This window comes from Oncorhynchus nerka, linkage group LG9a (genome assembly GCF_034236695.1).
Source record: "Oncorhynchus nerka isolate Pitt River linkage group LG9a, Oner_Uvic_2.0, whole genome shotgun sequence".
Classification (NCBI taxonomy): Eukaryota; Metazoa; Chordata; class Actinopteri; order Salmoniformes; family Salmonidae; genus Oncorhynchus; species Oncorhynchus nerka.
The window spans coordinates 27,171,164-27,192,139 of record NC_088404.1 but is presented as its reverse complement, the minus strand read 5'-3'; the positions used below and the strand labels follow the sequence as shown (position 1 = coordinate 27,192,139).

General features: G+C 43.6%; 1 protein-coding gene and 1 long non-coding RNA gene across 3 annotated transcripts; one reads left to right on the top strand and one right to left on the bottom strand.

Annotated features, from left to right (window-relative positions):
• Positions 1-9,877: 9,877 nt before the first annotated feature.
• Positions 9,878-14,783, top strand: LOC115134129 (uncharacterized). Its single transcript, XR_003864296.2, has 2 exons — positions 9,878-10,228; positions 12,921-14,783. It is a non-coding gene; the product is annotated as an uncharacterized LOC115134129 (long non-coding RNA).
• On the bottom strand, positions 13,645-16,345 carry LOC115134128 (uncharacterized). 2 transcript variants are annotated; one of them, XM_029667796.2, is made up of 4 exons: positions 16,271-16,345; positions 15,675-15,768; positions 15,284-15,371; positions 13,645-15,033 (listed from the first exon to the last, which is right to left on the bottom strand). In XM_029667796.2, exons 2-4 carry the CDS (start codon positions 15,686-15,688, stop codon positions 14,101-14,103), a joined length of 1,035 nt encoding a protein of 344 aa, XP_029523656.1. In that variant the 5' UTR covers positions 15,689-15,768; positions 16,271-16,345; the 3' UTR covers positions 13,645-14,100. The 2 variants fall into 2 exon arrangements, with proteins under 2 accessions (XP_029523656.1, XP_029523655.1); XM_029667795.2 differs by having other exon boundaries at positions 15,948-16,323.
• Positions 16,346-20,976: the final 4,631 nt, after the last annotated feature.

The following is a 20,976-nucleotide window of genomic DNA, read 5'->3' as shown; positions in this document are numbered from 1 at the left end:
TGGTCACATACATGGTTAGCAGATGCTTGTGCTTTTATTTACTACAGTGCCGCAATATCTAACAAGTAATCCAACAATTCCACAACAACTACCTAATACACAGATCTAAGTAAAGAGATGGAATAAGAATATGTACATATAAATATGGATGAGCAATGACCGAGTGACATAGGCAAGATGCAATAGATGGTCTAAAATACAGTATATACATATGGGATGAGAAATACAAGATATGTAAACCTCATTATTAAAGTGTCATTAATAAAGTGACTAGGGATCCATTTGTTAGAGTGGCTAATGATTTCAAGTCTGTATGTTGTCAGCAGCCTCTTTGTGTTAGTGATGGCTGTTTATTCACCTGTAGTTTTCCTTACATCCACCAACAGCAGTTAGGGACCATTACTCTTAACATTCAAAACTGTTTCTAGCTAACCCGATGGCATAGACACACATTGCACACATTTTTTTTTGTCAGTTTACATCTCACACTATTTTAAATTATTTATTTACATTTTTGAAATTCAACAGCGCCTTGGTCATGTGACCCACACATCTCAAACGAGGTTCATAATGTACACTCAGTGGGCCTACACATTGGACAACATTTTGTTTGTCCATTTGTGAAATTCAATAGCTCCTTAGTCTTAGGACCTACAACTCTCAAACTACTTTCAGAATATCTACTGAGTAGCCATATATATAGCACAATCTTTTGTTTATCCATTTTCATCTCACACGATTTAACATAAATTGTCAATGTTTCTAATTTCAATAGCTCCTTGGTCATGTGATCTACTTGACTCAAACAAGGTTCAGAATGTACACTCAGTTGGCCTACGCATTGCATACCCTTTGGTTTGTCCATTTTCATCACACACGATTTTACATTAATTTTTCTAACTTTCTAATTTCAATAGCTCCTTGGTCATGTGACCTACTGTCCCCAACCAAGGTTCAGAATGAATACTGACTGTCCTTCTATATTGCACACTCTAAGTTTGTCAATTTTTTCTCTCACAAGATTTTACATACAGTGCCTTGCAAAAGTCTTCATCCCCCTTGTCGTTTTTCCTATTTTGTTGCATTACAACCTGTAATTTAAATAGTTTAAATAGATTTCATATAATGAACATACACAAAATAGTCCAAATTGGTGAAGGGAAATGAAAAAAACAACATGTTTCAAAATATTCAAAAATTATTGAAACGGAAAAGTGGTGTGTGTGTAACAGTATAACTTTAGACCGTCCCCTCGCCAATACCGGGCGCGAACCAGGGACCCTCTGCACACATCAACAACAATCACCCATGAAACATCGTTACCCATCGCTCCACAAAAGCCACGGCCCTTGCAGAGCAAGGGGAACTACTACTTCAAGGTCTCAGAGCAATTGACGTCACCGATTGAACCGCTATTTAGCGCGCACCTTAGCTAGCCGTTTCACATCCGTTACATGTGCATACAGTTAACGTCGGAAGTTTACATACACCTTAGCCAAATACATTTAAACTCAGTTTTTCATAATTCCTGACATTTAATCCTAGTAAAAATTCCCTGTTTTAGGATCACCACTTTATTTTAAGAATGTGAAATGTCCGAATAATATTCGAGATAATTATTTATTTCAGCATTTATTTATTTCATCACATTCCCAGTGGGTCAGAAGTTTACAAACACTCAATTCATATTTGGTAGAATTGGTTTTAATTGTTTAACTTGGGTCAAAAGTTTCAGGTAGCCTTCCACAAGCTTCCCACAATAAGTTGGGTGAATTTTGGCCCATTCCTCCTGACAGAGCTGGTGTAACTGAGTCAGGATTGTAGGCCTCCTTGCTCGCACGCGCTTTTTCAGTTCTGCCCACACATTTTCAATAGGATTGAGGTCAGGGCTTTGTGATGGCCACTCCAATACCTTGACTTTGTTGTCCTTAAGCCATTTTGCCACAACTTTTTGTGACCAAGCTGTAACTTCCTGACTGATGTCTTGAGATGTTGCTTCAATAAATCCACATAATTTTCCTCCCTCATGATGCCATCTATTTTGTGAAGTGCACCAGTCCCTCCTGCAGTAAAGCACCCCCACAACATTATGCTGCCACACCCGTGCTTCACGGTTGGGATGGTGTTCTTCAGCTTGCAAGCCTCCCCCTTTATCCTCTATAAATAACGATGGTCATTATGGCCAAACAGTTCTATTTTTGTAACATCAGACCAGAGGACATTTCTCCAAAACGTAAAATCTTTGTCCCCATGTGCAGTTGCAAACCGTAGTCTGGATTTTTTATTGCTGTTTTGAAGCAGTGGCTTCTTCCTTGCTGAGCGGACTTTCAGGTTATGTCGATATAGGACTCGTTTTTACTGTGGATATAGATACTTTTGTACCTGTTTCCTCCAGCATCTTCACAAGGTCCTTTGCTGTTATTCTGGGATTGATTTGCACTTTTTGCACCAAAGTATGTTCATCTCTGAGAGACAGAATGCATCTCCTTCCTGAGCGGTATGACGGCTGCGTGGTCCCATGGTGTTTATACTTGCGTACTATTGTTTGTATAGATGAACGTGGTACCTTCAGGCGTTTGGAAATTGCTCCCAAGGATGAACCAGATTTGTGGAGGTCTACAATTTATTTTCTGAGGTCTTGGCTGATTTCTTTTGATTTTCCCATGATGTCAAGCAAGAGGCATTGAGTTTGAAGGTAGGCCTTGAAATACATCCACAGGTACACCTCCAATTGACTCAAATACTGTCAATTAGCCTATCAGAAGCTTCGAAAGCCATGGCATCATTTTCTTGAATTTTCCAAGCTGTTTAAAGGCACAGTCAACTTAGTGTATTTAAACTTCTGACTCACTGGAATTGTGATACAGTGAATTATAAGTGAAATAATCTGTCTGTAAACAATTGTTGTAAAAATTAGTTGTGTCATGCACAAAGTAGATGTACTAACCGATTTCCCAAAACTAAAGAAATTTGTGGAGTGGTTGAAAAACGATTTTAATGACTCCAACCTAAGTGTATGTAAACTTCCGACTTCAACTGTATGTATTCACCCTCTTTGTTATGAAGCCCCTAAATAATATCTGGTGCAACCAATTACCTTCAGAAGTAAAAAAATTTGTTAAATAAAGTCCACCTCTGTGCAATCTAATTGTCACATGATATGTCACATGATCTCAGTACATACACCTGTTCTGAAAGGCCCCAGAGTCTGCAATACTACTAAGCAAGGGGCACTACCAAGCAAGCGGCACCAAGAAGACCAAAGAGCTCTCCAAACAGGTCAGGGACAAAGTTGTGGAGAAGTATAAATCAGGGTTGGGTTATAAAAAAATATCCTAAACTTTGAACATCCCACAGAGCACCATTAAATCCATTATTAGAAAATGGAGAGAATATGGCACCACAACAAACCTGCCAAGAGAGGGCCGCCCACCAAAACTCATGGACCAGGCAAGGAGGGCATTAATCAGTGGCAACAAAGAGACCAAAGATAACCATGAAGGAGCTGCAAAGCTCCACAGCGGAGATTGGAATATCTGTCCATAGGACTGTCCATAGTACACTCCACCGAGCAGGGCTTTATGGAAGAGTTGCCAGAAAAAAGCCATTTCTTAAAGAGAAAAATAAGCAAACATGTTTGGTGTTCGCCAAAAGGCATGTGGGAGACTCCCCAAACATATGGAAGAAGATACTCTGGTCAGATGAGACTAAAATTAAGCTTTTTGTCCATCGAGGAAAATACTATGTCTGGCGCAAACCCAACACCTCTCATCACCCAGAGAACACCATCCCTACAGTGAAGCATGGTGGTGGCAGCATCATGCTGAGGGGATGTTTTTCATCGGCAGGGACTGAGAAACTGGTCAGAATTGAAGGAATGATGGATGGCGCTAAATACAGGGACATTCTTGAGAGGAAACCTGTTTCAATCTTCCAGAGATTTGAGACTGGGACGGAGGTTCACCTTCCAGCAGGACAATGACCCTAACCATACTGCTAAAGCAACACTTGAGTGGTTTAAGGGGAAACGTCTTAGAATGGCCTAGTCAAAGCCCAGACCTCAATCCAATTGAGAATCTGTGGTATGACTTAATGATTTCTGTACACCAGCAGAAACCATCCAACTTGAATGAGCTGGAGCAGGTTTGCCTTGAAGAATGGGCAAAAATCCCAGTGGCTAGATGTGCCAAGCTAATAGAGACATATCCCAAGAGACGTGCAGCTGTAATTGCTGCAAAGGGTGTCTCTACAAAGTATTGACTTTGGGGGGGTGAATAGTTATGCATGCTCAAATTTTCTGTTTTTTTGTCAATAATATATATATTTTTTTTGCATCTTCAAAGTGGTAGGCATATTGTGTAAATCAAATGATACAAACACCCCCAAAAATGTAATTTTCATTCCAGGTTGTAAGACAACAAAATAGGAAAAATGCCAAGGGGGTGAATACTTTCGCAAGCCATTGTACATTTGTCAAACCTTCTAATTTCAATAGATCCTTGGTCATGTGACCTACTGACCTCAAACAAGGTTCAGAATGTACACCGGCTACCCTTCTATATTGCACACTTTTTAGTTTGTCCATTTTTATCTCACAAGATTTTACATTAATTTTTCAAATGTTCTCATTTCAATAGCTCCTTGTTCATGTTATCGACTGGACTCAACCAAGGTTCAGAATATCCACTGACTCCCCTTCTATATTGCACACCCTTTCGTTTGTCCATTTTCATCTCACACAATTTTACATTAATTGCCTGCTCTGTTCCCCTGAAGGACAGTGTCACTCACACACCTATTCACTTGGGCCTTCTCCCTGGGGCCTTCCTGACCTCCAGGCAGGCACCCATTGACCTGGTGACCTCTGACTCCAGGCCTCTATGCCTACACTCCCTGCCGCCTGCCTGCCCTCTCCCTGGGGCTGAGAGTGTATAGCTTACTCCCTGGAACTACAGACCTCCGGGACTCCACACCTACTCTCCCTATCTGGTCAACACCCCTCTCACTGGGCATCACCCATCACCGCGTCCCGGCCAGGGTCAGCCATCTCCATAACCTTGCCCACTAGGCCCACTAGGCAACCACACTTAAGCATCCCTCCCCGGATACTAAGACGTCTATGTGCAGTTTGTGACCCGTCCACTTTTTACCACTCAGAGACTCTGAGTGTGGCTCCAGAGTGGCGCAGAGGTCTACAACACTGCATCTCGGTGCAAGAGGTGTCACTGCAGTAACTGGTTCGAATCCAGGCTGCATCAAATCTGCCGTGATTGGGAGTCCCATAGGGTGGCGCACAATTGGTCCAGGATAGGCAGTCATTATCAATAAATCAAATGTATTTATAAAGCCCTTCTTACATCAGCTGATATCTCAAAGTGCTGTACAGAAACCCAGCCTAAAACCCCAAACAGCAAGCAATGCAGGTGTAGAAGCACAGTGGCTAGGAAAAACTCCCTAAAAAGGCCAGATCCTAGGAAGAAACCTAGAGAGGAACCAGGCTATGAGGGGTGGCCAGTCCTCTTCTGGCTGTGCCAGGTGGAGATTATAACAGAACATGGCCAAGATGTTCAAATGTTCATAGATGACCAGCAGGGTCAAATAATAATAATCACAGTGGTTGTAGAGGGTGCAACAGGTCAGCACCTCAGGAGTAAATGTCAGTTGGCTTTTCATAGCCGATCATTCAGAGTATCTCTACCGCTCCTGCTGTCTCTAGAGAGTTTAAAGCAGCAGGTCTGGGACAGGTAGCACGTCCGGTGAGCAATTCAGGGTTCCATAGCCGCAGGAACGACAGTTGAAACTGGAGCAGCAGCACGGCCAGGTGGACTGGGGACAGCAAGGAGACATCAGGCCAGGTAGTCCTGAGGCATGGTCCTAGGGCTCAGGTCCTCCGAGAGAAAGAGAGGGAGAATTAGAGATAGCATACTTAAATTCACACAGGATACTGGATAAGACAGGAGAAATACTCCAGATATAACAGACCGACCCTAGCCCCCCGACATATGAACTACTGCAGCATAAATACTGGAGGCTGAGACAGGAGGGGTCAGGAGACACTGTGGCCCCACCCGACGATACCCCTGGACAGGGCCAAACAGGCAATAAGAATTTGTCCCAAACAGTCCCAATAAGAATTTATTCTTAACGGACTTGCCTAGTTAAATAAACTCCATGGCCTCCGTGTCCGGCCGCCCCTGCTCGGACTCTGAGTGCCCCCTGCCTTGATGGAGTGCACCTGAGTGCACCTCCTCGTGCACCTGGTGACCCTTTGACTTCTACAGCGAGTCCCAACCTGACTCACAGGTGGAGTGGATGGGGGGGTGGATGGGTGACCACCACCTAGCCCCCTACCTATCCAGAGCCCCATGTCAATGTCTTACGCCTTCTACCTGCCTGCTTGGGCTCTCTCACACTCTGTGTCTGGCTTTTGGCCCCTGGCCCTTCTGCATACATCTGGTAACCCATAAGTAAAGAAGGAGGATGGTGGAGGAAGATGCCTTCTGTCCCCGACAAAAGCTTGGATCGATGGCTGACTTTCAATAGATCACAGCGAGTGAGCTGCTCTGCTACGTATGGAACCCCGACCCAGAATCAGGTCGTCTGCAAGTGATTTAGCACTATGTTCCCCACAAACATGCGGTGCGCATCAGGAGAAGGGTGGTATCTCATCCGGCCGCACCCCAACCCCGTCACAAACAGCTCTACTCACCTGCCAAAAGAGGCAGGCTAGCCCGGGCCAACCGAATATCTGTGGTGCTACTGTATCGTTACGTTTAGGGGGGATTCTGACATAGAGGCATTCAGTCATAATCCCATAGATGGTAGCTTCGCACCATTGGCTCTTCAGCCAAGCACATACACCAAATGTGCTTGTGTGATTTGAGTGTGACCGCGACAGGTGGGTAATATTCCTTTGAATTTCCTCAAGTTGACATTCAGTGATCCGTGCCCAGTGGGAACCTAGGCTTCACCCGTCCATTTTATAGGTCCGCAGCAAATCAATGGGCGTGGATGGTACTACCCACATCAGATGTAGGCCTCCCTCCCCAGACAAGCTGGAGATACCTCTCCCCACTTCGTAGGGCATGATCCAGATCCATGCAATGCCCTATCACTGCGGGGCCAATGGGTCTAGAGTCTAGTGAGCGTAGAGAAGACCTCCCCACCTACAATGTGTGGTGTCCCGCACTCAGGCAAGTCTGAGGCTTGGTAGTGTCAGCTAATGGTAAGGCACACGCCATCTCCACTACATGCTCCAAGGAGTGTGGAGGAGAGCCCCCACATAGAATGTGTGGAGTCCCGCACCCAGGCGGACTTGAGACCTGGCAGTGTCCTTAACCGCTAAGCACATTCCATCTCCATTTAGTGCTCCACTGTTAGTGGGTCCAGCCGAAGCCAGCGTTCGATTCACACTTTTGCGGTTTACAGTTAGCTAAGTATACAGGGACGCACGTTTAAACGTTTCACCACAGCCGCTCTGTGATAAGACTGATGCCAGTAGTACACTTTCATCAGCCGTCTCCCAGGACTTGACTCCCCCCCTCCCAGCCAAAGCCAGAGATAGGTTTGAGCCATCATTCTCTGATTGGCTTCCTGTCAAGGTCAGGATTCGTTTACAAGAGCCCCGCAGCAAATCAATGAGTCTGGTGGAACCGCCGTCACATTTTCATGCTTGACCGAAAGTCCCATATTCCAGGACCGACTGCCTTCCGTTAACGTTCAACAGCCATCACCGTCTGCAGGACTCTCTTTGCGTATGTTAGCGACACCTGAAAACAGGTGACATACAGGGAGGGATTGGAAGAGCCCTACTAGAGGGCTACCTCGTTATCTCCCTTACTAAGGCTAAGGATTCCTTAAGAGAGTCCTCGTTACTCCTGCCGTTTACCCGTGCTTCATTGAATTTGTTCAGAGCACTGGGCAGAAATCCCCCACCCCGGGCCTTCGTGATGCTTTGTTTTAATTAAACAGTCGGATTCCCCAGGTCCATACCAGTTCTATGTCAGTTTCTAAGTGCCGGCTAGCACCGTAGCTGGGGAGAGCCCTTAGAGCCAATCCTTATCCCACAGTTACAGATCTGACTTGCCCACTGAGTGTACATTCTGAACCTTGTTTGAGGTCAGTAGGTCACATGACCAAGGAGCTCTTGAAATTAGAACGTTTGAAAAATGTATGTAGAAACGTGTGAGATAATGGACAAACTAAAGGGTGTGCAATGTGTAGGCTCACTGAGTGTACATTTTGAACCTTGTCTGAAATCAGTAGATTACATGACCAAGGAGCTATTGAAATTTAACATTTTGAAAAAAAATCATGTAAAATTGAGTGAGGGGAAAATGGACAAACTAAAGGGTGTGCAATATAGAAGTGTAGTTAGTGGACATTCTGAACCTTGGTTGAGGTCAGTAGGTCACATGACCAAGGAGCTATTGAAATTCAAATTTAACAAAAGTTTGTACTTTGTTTACACTCCCTAACTAATTACACTAGGAATACTTAATGCTGCTCACATTTCCAAATGTTTATTAGCTTTGGAAAGCGAATGAATGACCAAATCGTGAAAATAAGACCTGTGCAGTGTTTCGCGCAATTTTTCCAACATATTGACACTTATTTGGAGTCTGTGGCTCAAGTGGTTTGAAAGTGCGAATATCCAACTTGAAACTGTCTTTACCTCGGTTATGTTTCTGAACAACAGATCAGGCTACCTTGTTGACAACATAACTGAGGCGAGTGGTGCTATTCTGGCTGCACTGTTTGACGTGACTGTACATTAGCCGTAGTTGGCTAGCTAGCAACCATGGGATAAGAACGTTGCCAGCCAGTATGGCAACAGAACATTTAGATCGAACGACTGGGTCCATAGATGCAGAACAAAAATACTTAACGACTGAGTCACGTCTCTGGTAAACGAACCGTTAGAATGAACGACCAACCAGTTAGGGTAGCAACCCTATATTTGTGTCGAGACTACATCTTGTTGAAGGAAGAATGAATTCATAAAAATAAAATATGTAATGAAAATATGTAAATCATTATTTGAATATGTTGGTAACCCGTTGTAAAAAAGTGATCATGTCCTCAAAGCTGGCGTTTGGAGGATATATTGGCCAATATATCTTACAAATACTGCCTTCGAGGGCATTATCACTTAAGTAAGGTTGGCTTCTTAGTGTTCATAGCAATGGTTATCAACTGTACCGCAGAAATGGAACGTAAACCACAGAAAATAGATATTGTGGTGGTAGCTGCAGAGAAGTATTTTGGTATACGAGATTTGACCTCAGAAGTTACAGGGTATGTTGAGTGGTGGTATGCCGTCCTCCCAGGCCTTTGGCATGGTGCAGGAGTTGATAGGGTCAAAGTAGGGAATGGGGTAGTGGGTTTTTAATGAGTGTAGGGTTAGTTTGAAGGGAGGGTATCTTTATTATTATTATTTTTTTTTTTTACTTCTTTCTTTTCCCATTTTGTATTACAAAGCATAATATATGTATTTTATAGTACCGTTGGGTGCGGTAATGTAACATATTGGATGCCAACCGCTGTTAAACTCCAAAGAAAAAGGGCGCGCCTCCCTCACAGCCTTCGGCCGGTCACGTGTTGGTCCATAGCCCAGTGCACCCTGGGGCAGTTTAATAGAATCCCCTCAGTGAACACTTAATCAGCGTGGAAGAGGCGAAGCCAGAGGGAAAAAAATCTGTCTCCAGCAGGCGATGTTTCGTTTGTTTTGCATGGAGGTCAATGAGAGTGGAATTTGGTCAACACAAAAGTGTATGGCTTATTCGCTACGTAAGGTTTATTTAGATTGTTATGAGTGTACTGATATAGTGGTGCAGCTGTCTAAGGCACTGCATCTGAGTTAAATATGTGATTGGGAGTCCCATAGGGCGGCGCACAACCGGCCTACCCCAGGTTTGGCCGGGGTAGGCCGTCATTGTAAATAAGAATTTGTTCTTAACTGACGTGCCTAGTTAAAGGTTCAACAAAAATACATAAATGGTCACGTGACATCCTGGGGGGGGGACACTTTCGGAGTTGTCTCGAGATGGCATGGTGCATTCATTAAATGAGACTACTATAGCATAGTCTACGTGCCTATGCCACGTTCACATGCAAGTCGGAACTAGGAAACTCAGACATTTCCGAAATGCTAACTGGATGAACGCGGTTGTTGACTACAATTAGTTAGCAAGTCTGAACATTTTCGACGAGGAGTTGCGACGAGCAGGTGAAGGCGAAAATAGCATATCCCAATTGAATACAGGCTGTTGACGTAAACAACCCTTATCGAATACTAAAACATATATTTAAATATATGTATCCACCAATCCAAAGAAAGGAATAGGCGGGAGCTTGACACAGGTGCCGCTTTGTGGACAACTACTCCCATTGAGACAAGTATCTTGTCAGTATATGCATATACTTCGACGTTATAGACGATCCGTATGAATTTGATGAGTGTCATGTATTTCAACCAATATGATTGGTTGTTTCCTGTGTCGTAACCGTGTAACGTGGGGTAGAAAAACAAACATTTGTTCACAAATTCTGCAGCAGTTTATAGTTGACACATCGCCGCTTTTAAAAAAATAGTTTTTTTCTTGCATATTACGAGGATATTCAATCTTTTCAACAAAACGAAAACATTTTCACAAAAATATTTTCTGTATATGTCAATTCTGTGATATGCTAGCTACAATAGCCATTTGACAGAAAGGACCGTCCTAAACATAGATAACTTTTTTTCCATGATATTAAAAAACAAAAATTTGGTAGCTATGTGTTTTGATGCAATGGCTTTAAAATAACCACGAACATTCAGTCCTTGCTATCGGAAGTCGGTGAAAAAGCCACGATGTTGCCAGGGAAAACAAGGTCCTTTGAACAGCAATCTGAAACTTCAGAGACAAAACTACTCGCCATTAGAGCAATATCATGAAAGAACAGGCCAAAGAATCGCCATCACCGAGATGTTTATGATTGTGTCTCAGTGTGACGAGAAGAAATTGGGTGTACAATGTGGACCTTTCACTTCGCCCCTTGGAACCATGGCCACGAATAATACTACCTAATATTTAATGAACATTGTCTACTAGGATATTTCCATTGATTCTGAAAGAAGTGTCAATTCTACAGTTAAATAACCCCAGATAATTTTCTGCAAGCGTTTTCCTTCTCGCCACAGGACATGCATACATCAGCAGATAATGCGTTTGACTTGTCTTTAGACTTAACACACTTAAGATGCGTTTGGTCTTGTAGTGTATGTGGACAACTGCTCGTCGACCATCTCATTCCAAAATCATAGGCATTAATATGGAGTTGGTCCCCCTTTGCTGCTACAACAGCCTCCAGTCTTCTGCGAAAGCTTACCACTAGATTTTGGAACTTTGCTGCTGGGACTTGCTTCCATTCAGCCACATAGCATTGGTGACGTTGGGCGATTAGGCCTGGCTCATAGTCGGTGTTCCAATTCATCCCAAAGGTGTTCGATGGGGTTGAGGTCAGGGCTCTGCAGGCCAGTCTCTGTGCATTCCGGCAGGTAGAGTTTCCTGGCACCCGCTAAACCCAGATTCGTCTGTCGGACTGCCAGATGGTGAAGCGTGATTCATCACTCCAGAGAACGTGTGTCCACTACTTCAGAGTCCAATGGCAGCGAGCTTTACACCACTCCACCCGACGCTTAGCATTGCGCATGATGATCTTAGGCTTGTGAGCGGCTGCCCGGTCATGGAAACCCTTTAAATGAAACTACCGACTAACAGTTCTTGTGCTGACGTTGTTTCCAGAGGCAATTTGGAACTCGGTAGTGAGTGTTGCAACCGAGGACAGGTGGTTTTTAAGCACTATGTGCTTCAGCACATGGCGGTCCCGTTCTGTGAGCTTGTATGGCGTACCACTTCGAGGCTGAGCCGTTGTTGCTCCTAGACGTTTCCACTTCACATACCAGGGCAGCTCTAGCAGGGCAGAAATTAGACGAACTGACATGTTGGAAAGGTGGAATCCTATGACAGTGCCACATTGAAAGTCACTGAGCTCTTCAGTAAGGCCGTTCTACTGCCAATGTTCGTCTATGGAAATTGCATGGCTGTGTGCTCGATTTGAATACGTGTCAGCAACGGGTGTGGCTGAACTCAAATTACATTTGTCACATGTGCCGAATACAACAGGTGTATACCTTACCGTGAAATGCTTACTTACAAGCCCTTAACCAACAATACAGTTAAAGAAATATAGTTAACAAAATATTTACTAAATAAACTAAAAAAGTAACACAAGAAAATGACATAACAATAACAAGGCTATATTACAGGGGGTACCGGTACTAAGTCAATGTGCGGGGGTACAGATTAGTCGAGGTAATTTGCTGTGTGACTGCATAGATAATAAACAGCGAGTAGCAGCAGTGTAAAAACAAAGCACCCTATGCACTCTCAACATGACTGGCACACATTTGAACTTCGCACACACTGACTACAGGCATCAAGGTGTGCAGTAAACATAAAAAATGACCAACATTTTATAGGGCTCCAGCTTTTGTATATTGTACGCTCTTCTCTGTCTGATGACTCCTTCCAAGTGTTTATAGTTATTTTGATGTTTCAGAGCTTGTACTGCTAATGCATGGTGGATTATCACATGCACATCTCTATTTCCTCTTGGAGGGGAATTTTGAGTTATTGTGGATTTTCTGTACCACAGCCATGCACCTATTTTGCTTGGTCTTTCCCCTTGAAGTCAGTCAGTGTCTTCTCTGGCACGTTGTGCCACTGTCGGGTAATTGTGTCACATGTTGGATACAGGCATTTCCTCTAATGAACATCTATGCTGTGACAAGGTATCCCAGATGTTTTGTTTAGGCACATCACTCTTGTGAGGTAATGGCCTAACGTTTTTCCAATGACTTCATGATCTCTCAGGCCCTGGTGACCACAGCCAACCAATGGACACTCCCTGGCCTGGCAACCAGCTGTCTGTCAAGAAAAGGTCATGAGTGTTGAGTTGACTGGCAACTTTCTCTAGTTTTTTTGTATGTGAGCATTTTAAAATGCTAACATGTACAAACCTTTTGCAGGGCACGTGACACCATTGGAAGTCTCCCCAGCCAATGGAATCGTACAGATTTTGCACAAAGCCAAAAAAGGTGTGACAAGCACTAATGCGTTTGGTGTTCAGAAAACCTCATTACCTTTTTGACTTTATTAAACTTGTAATGCTGTACAATAGTATCTCAGGAGCTGTCCATTAGGCACAGATTGAATAATTATGGACTGACTGTTGTCTGACAGATGTTTTTGAGATTATTTCTTTCTGAAAATGTTGACTGGATAAATAAATATCTGGAAACCTGATAACATTAATCTGACTGTCTTTGCATGATTCAAGCACACCTTTTTAAAGTACATAAAATGATCATAACATTGACATGGTGGCAGTGAGGAAGGCTATGTCATTATGTTATAGGTATTATTCCAGGGTCATAGAGGAGCATTACATTGTACCAGGTATGTAAATATAGGCAGTTGCATAGTGCTTATTGTAAAAGACTATAGTTGTACAACTGAATGCATTCATGCATATTTACTACCTCGGTACAGGGTAATTACATAGTAATGGCAGTATATGACAACTAGAGGAACGAAAAAAAAAAAAGTGGGCTTTATTAACAGTATAGCATTACACTGGTACTCTGGCAGATCGAACAGAACATAAATAATGGTCAAATGCAGTTTAACAAATGCATTTAGGGAACAGAAATTCGTGTAATTTCTCATAGTGTAAACCTATACTTAAATAGTGGATGACATTTAATGGTAAACAAGCTACAAAATTTTTTTTAAAACAGAACAAGCACAAACATCGTAGCGGGTTCTTTTTCCAGGTGAAACCTCACACTCAATGCTCATTTCACCAAGCACTAATTAAATGACTGCACTCCCAGTGTCTGCAGGGAGGATCTGAGAGCCACCACTAGTTAACTTTATGAAAATGATCACAATGATAAGGGGCCTGGTGACATAGAAACCTGTTCATGTCTTGTACGCACTGTCACCTACAGTATCCTTCACCTAGACAATTTTTTTGAATGATGTTTCATTTTCACAGCTTATCAACAAGTCTTTCAAATATGGAAAGCAGTCTTTCTCTCTTCTCTATAGTAGATGAGTCCAGTTCTACATCAGCAGAGCCGTTGTTCCTGGAGATCTTGCTTTTCATTAGGGCTTCCTTTTCTTTCTGCAGCTCTGTCCTCTCTCTCTCGATTGACGCCCTATCCCTGTCCAGTATGGCTCGCTCCCGTTCCATCGCCGCTCGCTCCCTATCCATCGCCGCTCTGTCCTTGTCCAGTGATGCTCTGCCTCGCTCAACAGCCACCCTCTCTCTGTTCACCACATCCCTCTCTCTGTCCAATATCAACCTCTCCCTGTCAAAATCAGCCTGCTCCCTCTCTAACACTTCCCTCTCCTTCTCCAAATCTGCTATCTGTCTCTCTAGTTCAGCAGTCTCCCTCTCAATGTTCCTGCCAGGATTTCTCACCAACATGGCTCTTCCGTCTTCAGCTATGGTCTCTACATCCTCAGCCATGGTCCTCCCGTATCCACCTACTGGCATCTTGTCAGGCGCGGCCCTCTCGTTCTGACCCCCACCCCTGCCCTCCTCCCGCAGGGCCCTCTCACACTCCACCGCAGCCCTACGGATCTCCTCTGTAGCTGCGTCTGTGTACGCCACTTGTCCATCTGCTACCGTGCTCGCAGCCCCAACACTCTCCCCCAACTGTGCTTTGGCCCAGAACTCAAAAATGTTTGTCCCCTCACCCCCTTCCGGCCTCATACAAAGTCTCTTGTTTGCTATGGGAGAGGTAGTGGGAGAGGACGCGAATGAAACGTCCCCAACTTCCCCAAAATCAAACAGTGAAGGGTTTAGGATACGGGCAGACCCAGATAGGCGACCCTCGATGGCATCGTCCATGAGGTGGAACCAACGCCAGGACATTGGATTGACTTTCTCCATGCCAAGAGGAGGGTACTTAAAATCCTACAAAGAAAGATGACAGAGGGTACAATCAGGTTAATGTTCTATTACTTGTCTTTGCAGGATTTATGGTTATGACACACACTTGATTAAATGCATCATTGAGCCCTTGATTAGTTACATCGGGTTAGTACTGGGCCGGAACCAAAGCCTAGAATCTGTGTTCAAGCGTGATTCAAACAGAAGATAATACATCTTGAGTTAAGGCCAAGGGTGTATGTTTCCTGTTCTCAATTGCATTCATAATCATTACCTTATATTTCTTTTTAAGGTTTTCCCACTTCTTTTTCAATTGCCCAGTTGTCAGCTTTCCTTCGAGACCCAACTCCACTAACATTGCTCTGCAGAATCAAAGTGAGTTAAGTCGGATATCGATAGGGTTTCATCTTCATAACTAGCTCTTAAAACCCTGACTTTCCTATAGGCCTACATGTTTTACAAATTATATTTTTGTTAGGAAATGCACATCAGTGATTCAACATTGATTTATCAACAAAATATAACATTCTCATATCAAATAAAGTAGCATAAGATAGTTTATTTTGAGGTAAGCATATAGATGAAAGCCACAACCAATTGCCATTATCAAAGCCATCAAACATCCACTTTTGTTTTGAGTATCAGACATTGTATCACTCACTCACCTCCAGGCAGGCATGGCAGAGTTTCTCTTCCCAGTGAAGATGGCGTCATTCGTTGCACGCAATTTTATCAATCTGGATATGTCATTTTCCGACACTTATTGGGTAAAAAATACAACAATGTTAGTATATCCATCATCAGCAGTAAACAAATAACTTTGATAACTTTAACAGACTCCCAAGTCGGCGTCGCAAAATAATACCCTATGCTTAACATTAACAATTAGGTTAACACAAATTTTAGAAAACGACATTCGTGGTTGGCATAAAACTTACTTTTATAGTTATATTCTGAACCAAAAGGCCTTTTATCCATCGCTTCCATCATGAACAAATACAAGGGTACTAAATTGAAGGGTACACGAAACAAAGCACGTATCTCGTAGTGCACTAGCTAGCAAGAGCAAATATGGCGGCGTCCCTCGATCCCTCGTCGCACCCGCCTAGTCCTCCTTCGTGAAGTGCCCTATTTATATAATCCACAATAAAGTCCAATAATATACGGGTTTTCTTACTATTAATGATTTACATATATCTGATTACAGTCCGATGTTTAGAACTGATCAAATAAAAAGGAAGGATATATTCATTCCACTCACCCTGGAGGAGGGTTTTTCACAAGGGCAGTAGGGAAGAAGGCTCCGTCGAGAAATAGACGAATTCGATTGGTTAGGTTGTGCGCGATGCTTTCTTTTAGTATGCTCAGTAAGGGAGGTCCCAAAGGGTAGGCTACTAAAAGCATCTAGGCCACAAAATACTACTAGGCCTACCATCTTTGGTAAACATATTCTATTTCAAACTAGCCCGAACTGCTTCATTTTGCAATTAATGTGTGAAACCACACAGAACACAGCAACCCCCCAATTTTGGCCTATGAACTACCCCTAATCATATGTCTGTGCCAACGTTATATAATGCATAACCTATTATAAAGTAAGCCTAAGCAAATATAAAACAGCGTTCCAGGGTCTGATTTAAAACACTGAAAGCTTTGGAGACGTGTACATTTATCACTGCATAGATTACAAGTGTTTACATCTCATTCTCACTTACAGAAGTTGAGAAAGTAAAACCTCATTAAAAATATTCATACATAATCAAATCTAATTGTATTTGTCACATGCGCCAAATACCTTACAGAGAAATGCTTACTTACAAGCCCTTAACCAACAATGCTGTTTTATGAAAAAAAAAGAAGAAAAAAATGAAAAAAAGGTAACAAATAATTAAAGAGCAGCAGTAAAATAACAATAGTGAGGCTATATACAGTGGGGCAAAAAGGTATTTATTCAGCCACCAATTGTGCAAGTTCTCCCACTTAAAAAGATGAGAGAGGCCTGTAATTTTCATTATAGGTACACTTCAACTATGACAGACAAAATGAGTTTTAAAAATCCAGAAAATCACATTGTAGGATGTTTAATGAATGTATTTGCAAATTATGGTGGAAAATAAGTATTTGGTCAATAACAAAAGTTTATCTCAATACTTTGTTATATACCCTTTGTTGGCAATGACAGAGGTCAAATGTTTTCTGTAAGTCTTCACGAGGTTTTCACACACTGTTGCTGGTATTTTGGCCCATTCCTCCATGCACATCTCCTCTAGAGCAGTGATGTTTTGGGGCTGTTACTGGGCAACACAGAGTTTCAACTCCCTCCAAAGATTTTCTATGGGGTTGAGATCTGGAGATTGGCTAGGCCACTTTAGGACCTTGAAATGCTTCTTACGAAGCCACTCCTTCATTGCCCGGGCGGTGTGTTTGGGATCATTGTCATGCTGAAAGACTCAGCCACGTTTCATCTTCAATGCCCTTGCTGATGGAAGGAGGTTTTCACTCAAAATCTCACGATATATGGCCCCATTCATTCTTTCCTCTACACAGATCAGTCGTCCTAGTCCCTTTGCAGAAATACAGCCCCAAAGCATGATGTTTCCACCCCCATGCTTCACAGTAGGTATGGTGTTCTTTGGATGCAACTCAGCATTCTTTGTCCTCCAAACACGACGAGTTGAGTTTATACCAAAAAGTTCTATTTTGGTTTCATCTGACCATATGACATTCTCCCAATCTTCTTCTGGATCATCCAAATGCTCTTTAGCAAACTTCAGACGGGCTTGGACATGTACTGGCTTAAGCAGGGGGACAGGTCTGGCACTTGAGTCCCTGGCAGCGTAGTGTGTTACTGATGGTAGGCTTTGTTACTTTGGTCCCAGCTCTCTGCAGGTCATTCACTAGGTCCCCCCGTGTGGTTCTGGGATTTTTGCTCACCGTTCATGTGAACATTTTGACCCCACGGTGTGAGATCTTGCGTGGAGCCCCAGATCGAGGAAGATTATCAGTGGTCTTGTATGTCTTCCATTTCCTAATAATTGCTCCCACAGTTGATTTCTTCAAACCAAGCTGCTTACCTATTGCAGATTCAGTCTTCCTAGCCTGGTGCAGGTCTACAATTTTGTTTCTGGTGTCCTTTGACAGCACTTTGGTCTTGGCCATAGTGGAGTTTGGAGTGTGACTGTTTGAGGTTGTGGACAGGTGTCTTTTATACTGATAACAAGTTCAAACAGGTGCCATTAATACAGGTAACGAGTGGAGGACAGAGGAGCCTCTTAAAGAAGAAGTTACAGGTCTGTGAGAGCCAGAAATCTTGCTTGTTTGTAGGTGACCAAATACTTATTTTCCACAATAATTTCCAAATAAATTCATTAAAAATCCTACAATGTGATTTTCTGGATTTTTTTTCTTCTCATTTTGTCTGTCATAGTTGGTGTACCTATGATGAAAATTACAGGCCTCTCATCTTTTTAAGTGGGAGAACTTGCACAATTGGTGGCTGACTAAATACTTTTTTGCCGCACTGTACAGGAGGTAACGGAACAGAGTCAATGTGTGGGGCACTGGTTAGTCGAGCTAATTGAAGTAATATATACATATGGGTAGAGTTACTAAAGTGATTTAGGCATAGATCATAACAGAGAGTAGCAGCAGCGTAAAAGAGGGGGGCATTGCAAATAGTCTGGGTAGCCATTTGATTAGATGTTCAGTAGTCTTATGGCTTGGGGGTAGAAGCTGTTTAGAAGCCTCTTGGACCTAGACTTGGCGCTCCGGTACCGCTTGCCGTGCGGTAGCAGAGAGAACATTCTATGACTAGGGTGGCTGGAGTCTTTGACCATTTTTAGGGCCTTCCTCTGACACCGCCTGGTATAGAGGTCCTGGATGGCAGGAAGCTTGGCCCCAGTGATGTACTGGGCCGTACGCACTACCCTCTGTAGTGCCTTGGGGTCAGAGGCAGAGCGGTTACCATACTAGGCAGTGATGCAACCAGTCAGGATGCTCTCGATGGTGCAGCTGTAGAACCTTTTGAGGATCTGAGGACCCATGCCGAATATTTTCAGTGTCCTGAGGGGGAATAGGTTTTGTCGTACTCTCTTCACGACTGTCTTGGTGTGCTTGGACCATATTCGTTTGTTGTTGATGTGGACACCAAGGAACGTCAAGCTCTCAACCTGCTCCACTACAGCCCCGTCGATGAGAATGGGGGCATGCTCGGTCCTCCTTTTCCTGTAGTCCACAATCATCTCCTTTGTCTTGATCACATTGAGGGAGAGGTTGTTGGCTTGGCACCACACGGCCAGGTCTCTGACCTCCTCCCTATATGCTGTCTCGTCGTTGTTGTGTCATCTGCAAAATGAATGATGGTGTTGGAGTCATGCCTGGCCATGCAGGCAGTCATGAGTGAACAGGGAGTACAGGAAAGGACTGAGCACTACCTTTACCACCTGGGGGTGGCCCATCAGGAAGTACAAGATCCAGTTGTAGAGGGAGGTGTTTAGTCCCAGGGTCCTTGGCTTAGTGATGAGCTTTGAGGGCAATATGGTGCTGAACGCTAAGCTCTAGTCAATGAATAGCATTCTCACATAGGTGTTCCTTTTGTCCAGGTGGGAAAGGGCAGTGTGTAGTGCAATAGAGATTGCATCATCTGTGGATCTGTTGGGGCAGTATGCAAATTGGAGAGGCTCTAGGGTTTCTGGGATAATGGTGTTGATGTGAGCCATGACCATCCTTTCAAAGCACTTCATGTCTATAGATGTGAGTGCTACGGGTCGGTGTCATTTAGGCAGGTTACCTTAGTGTTCTTGGGCACAGGGACTATGGTGGTCTGCTTGAAACATGTTGGTATTACAGACTTAGACAGGGAGAGGTTGAAAATGTCAGTGAAGACACTTGCCAGTTGGTCAGCACATGCTCGGGGTACACTTCCTGGTAATCCATCTGGCCCTGAGGCCTTGTGAATGTTGACCTGTTTAAAGGTCTTACTCACATCGGCTGCGGAGAGCGTGATCACACAGTCATCCGGAACAGCTGATGCTCTCATGCATGTTTCAGTGTTAATTGCCTCGAAGCGAGCATAGAAGTAAGTTAGCTAGTCTGGTAGGCTCGTGTAACTCGGCAGCTCCCGATTGGGCTTCCTTTTGTAGTCTGTAATAGTTTGCAAGCCCTGCCACATCCGACGAGCGTTGGAGCCGGTGTAGTACGATTCAATTGTAGTCCTGTATTGATGCTTTGCCTGTTTGATGGTTCGTCGGAGGGCGTAGCAGGATTTCTTATAAGCTTCCGGGTTAGAGCCCCGCTCCTTGAAAGCAGCAGCTCTACCCTTTAGCTCAGTGCAGATGTTGCCTGTAATCCATGGCTTCTGGTTGAGGTATGTACAGTCACTGTGGGGATGACGTCATCAATGCATTTATTGATGAAGCCAGTGACTGATGTGGTGTACACCTCAGTGCCATCGGAAGAATCCCAGAACATATTCCAGTCTGTGCTAGCAAAACAGTCCTTTAGCTTAGCATCTGCTTCATCTGACCACTTTTCTATTGACCGAGTCACTGGTGCTTCCTGCTTTAAGTTTTGCTTGTAAGCAAGAATCAGAAGGATAGAATTATGGTCAGATTTGCCAAATAGAGGGCGAGGGAGAGCTTTGTACGTGTCTCTGTGTGTGGAGTAAAGGTGGTCTAGAGTTTTTCCCACTCTGGTTGCACGTTTAACATGCTGGTAGAAATGAGGTCAAACGGATGTAAGTTTCCCTGCATTAAAGTCCCCAGCCTCTAGGAGCGCCACCTTTGGATGAGCATTTTCCTGTTTGCTTATGGCGGTATACAGAGAACAAGAGAAAGGTAGTGAAAATAGGTATTTAATCAACATTTAATCAACATTTATATTAATGAAGGCCCCATCCCATATGTGCTTGGGCAGACTTGGTGATTTGGAGGCCCCAGGTAGAGACCCCCATGTCAATATGTATTACCT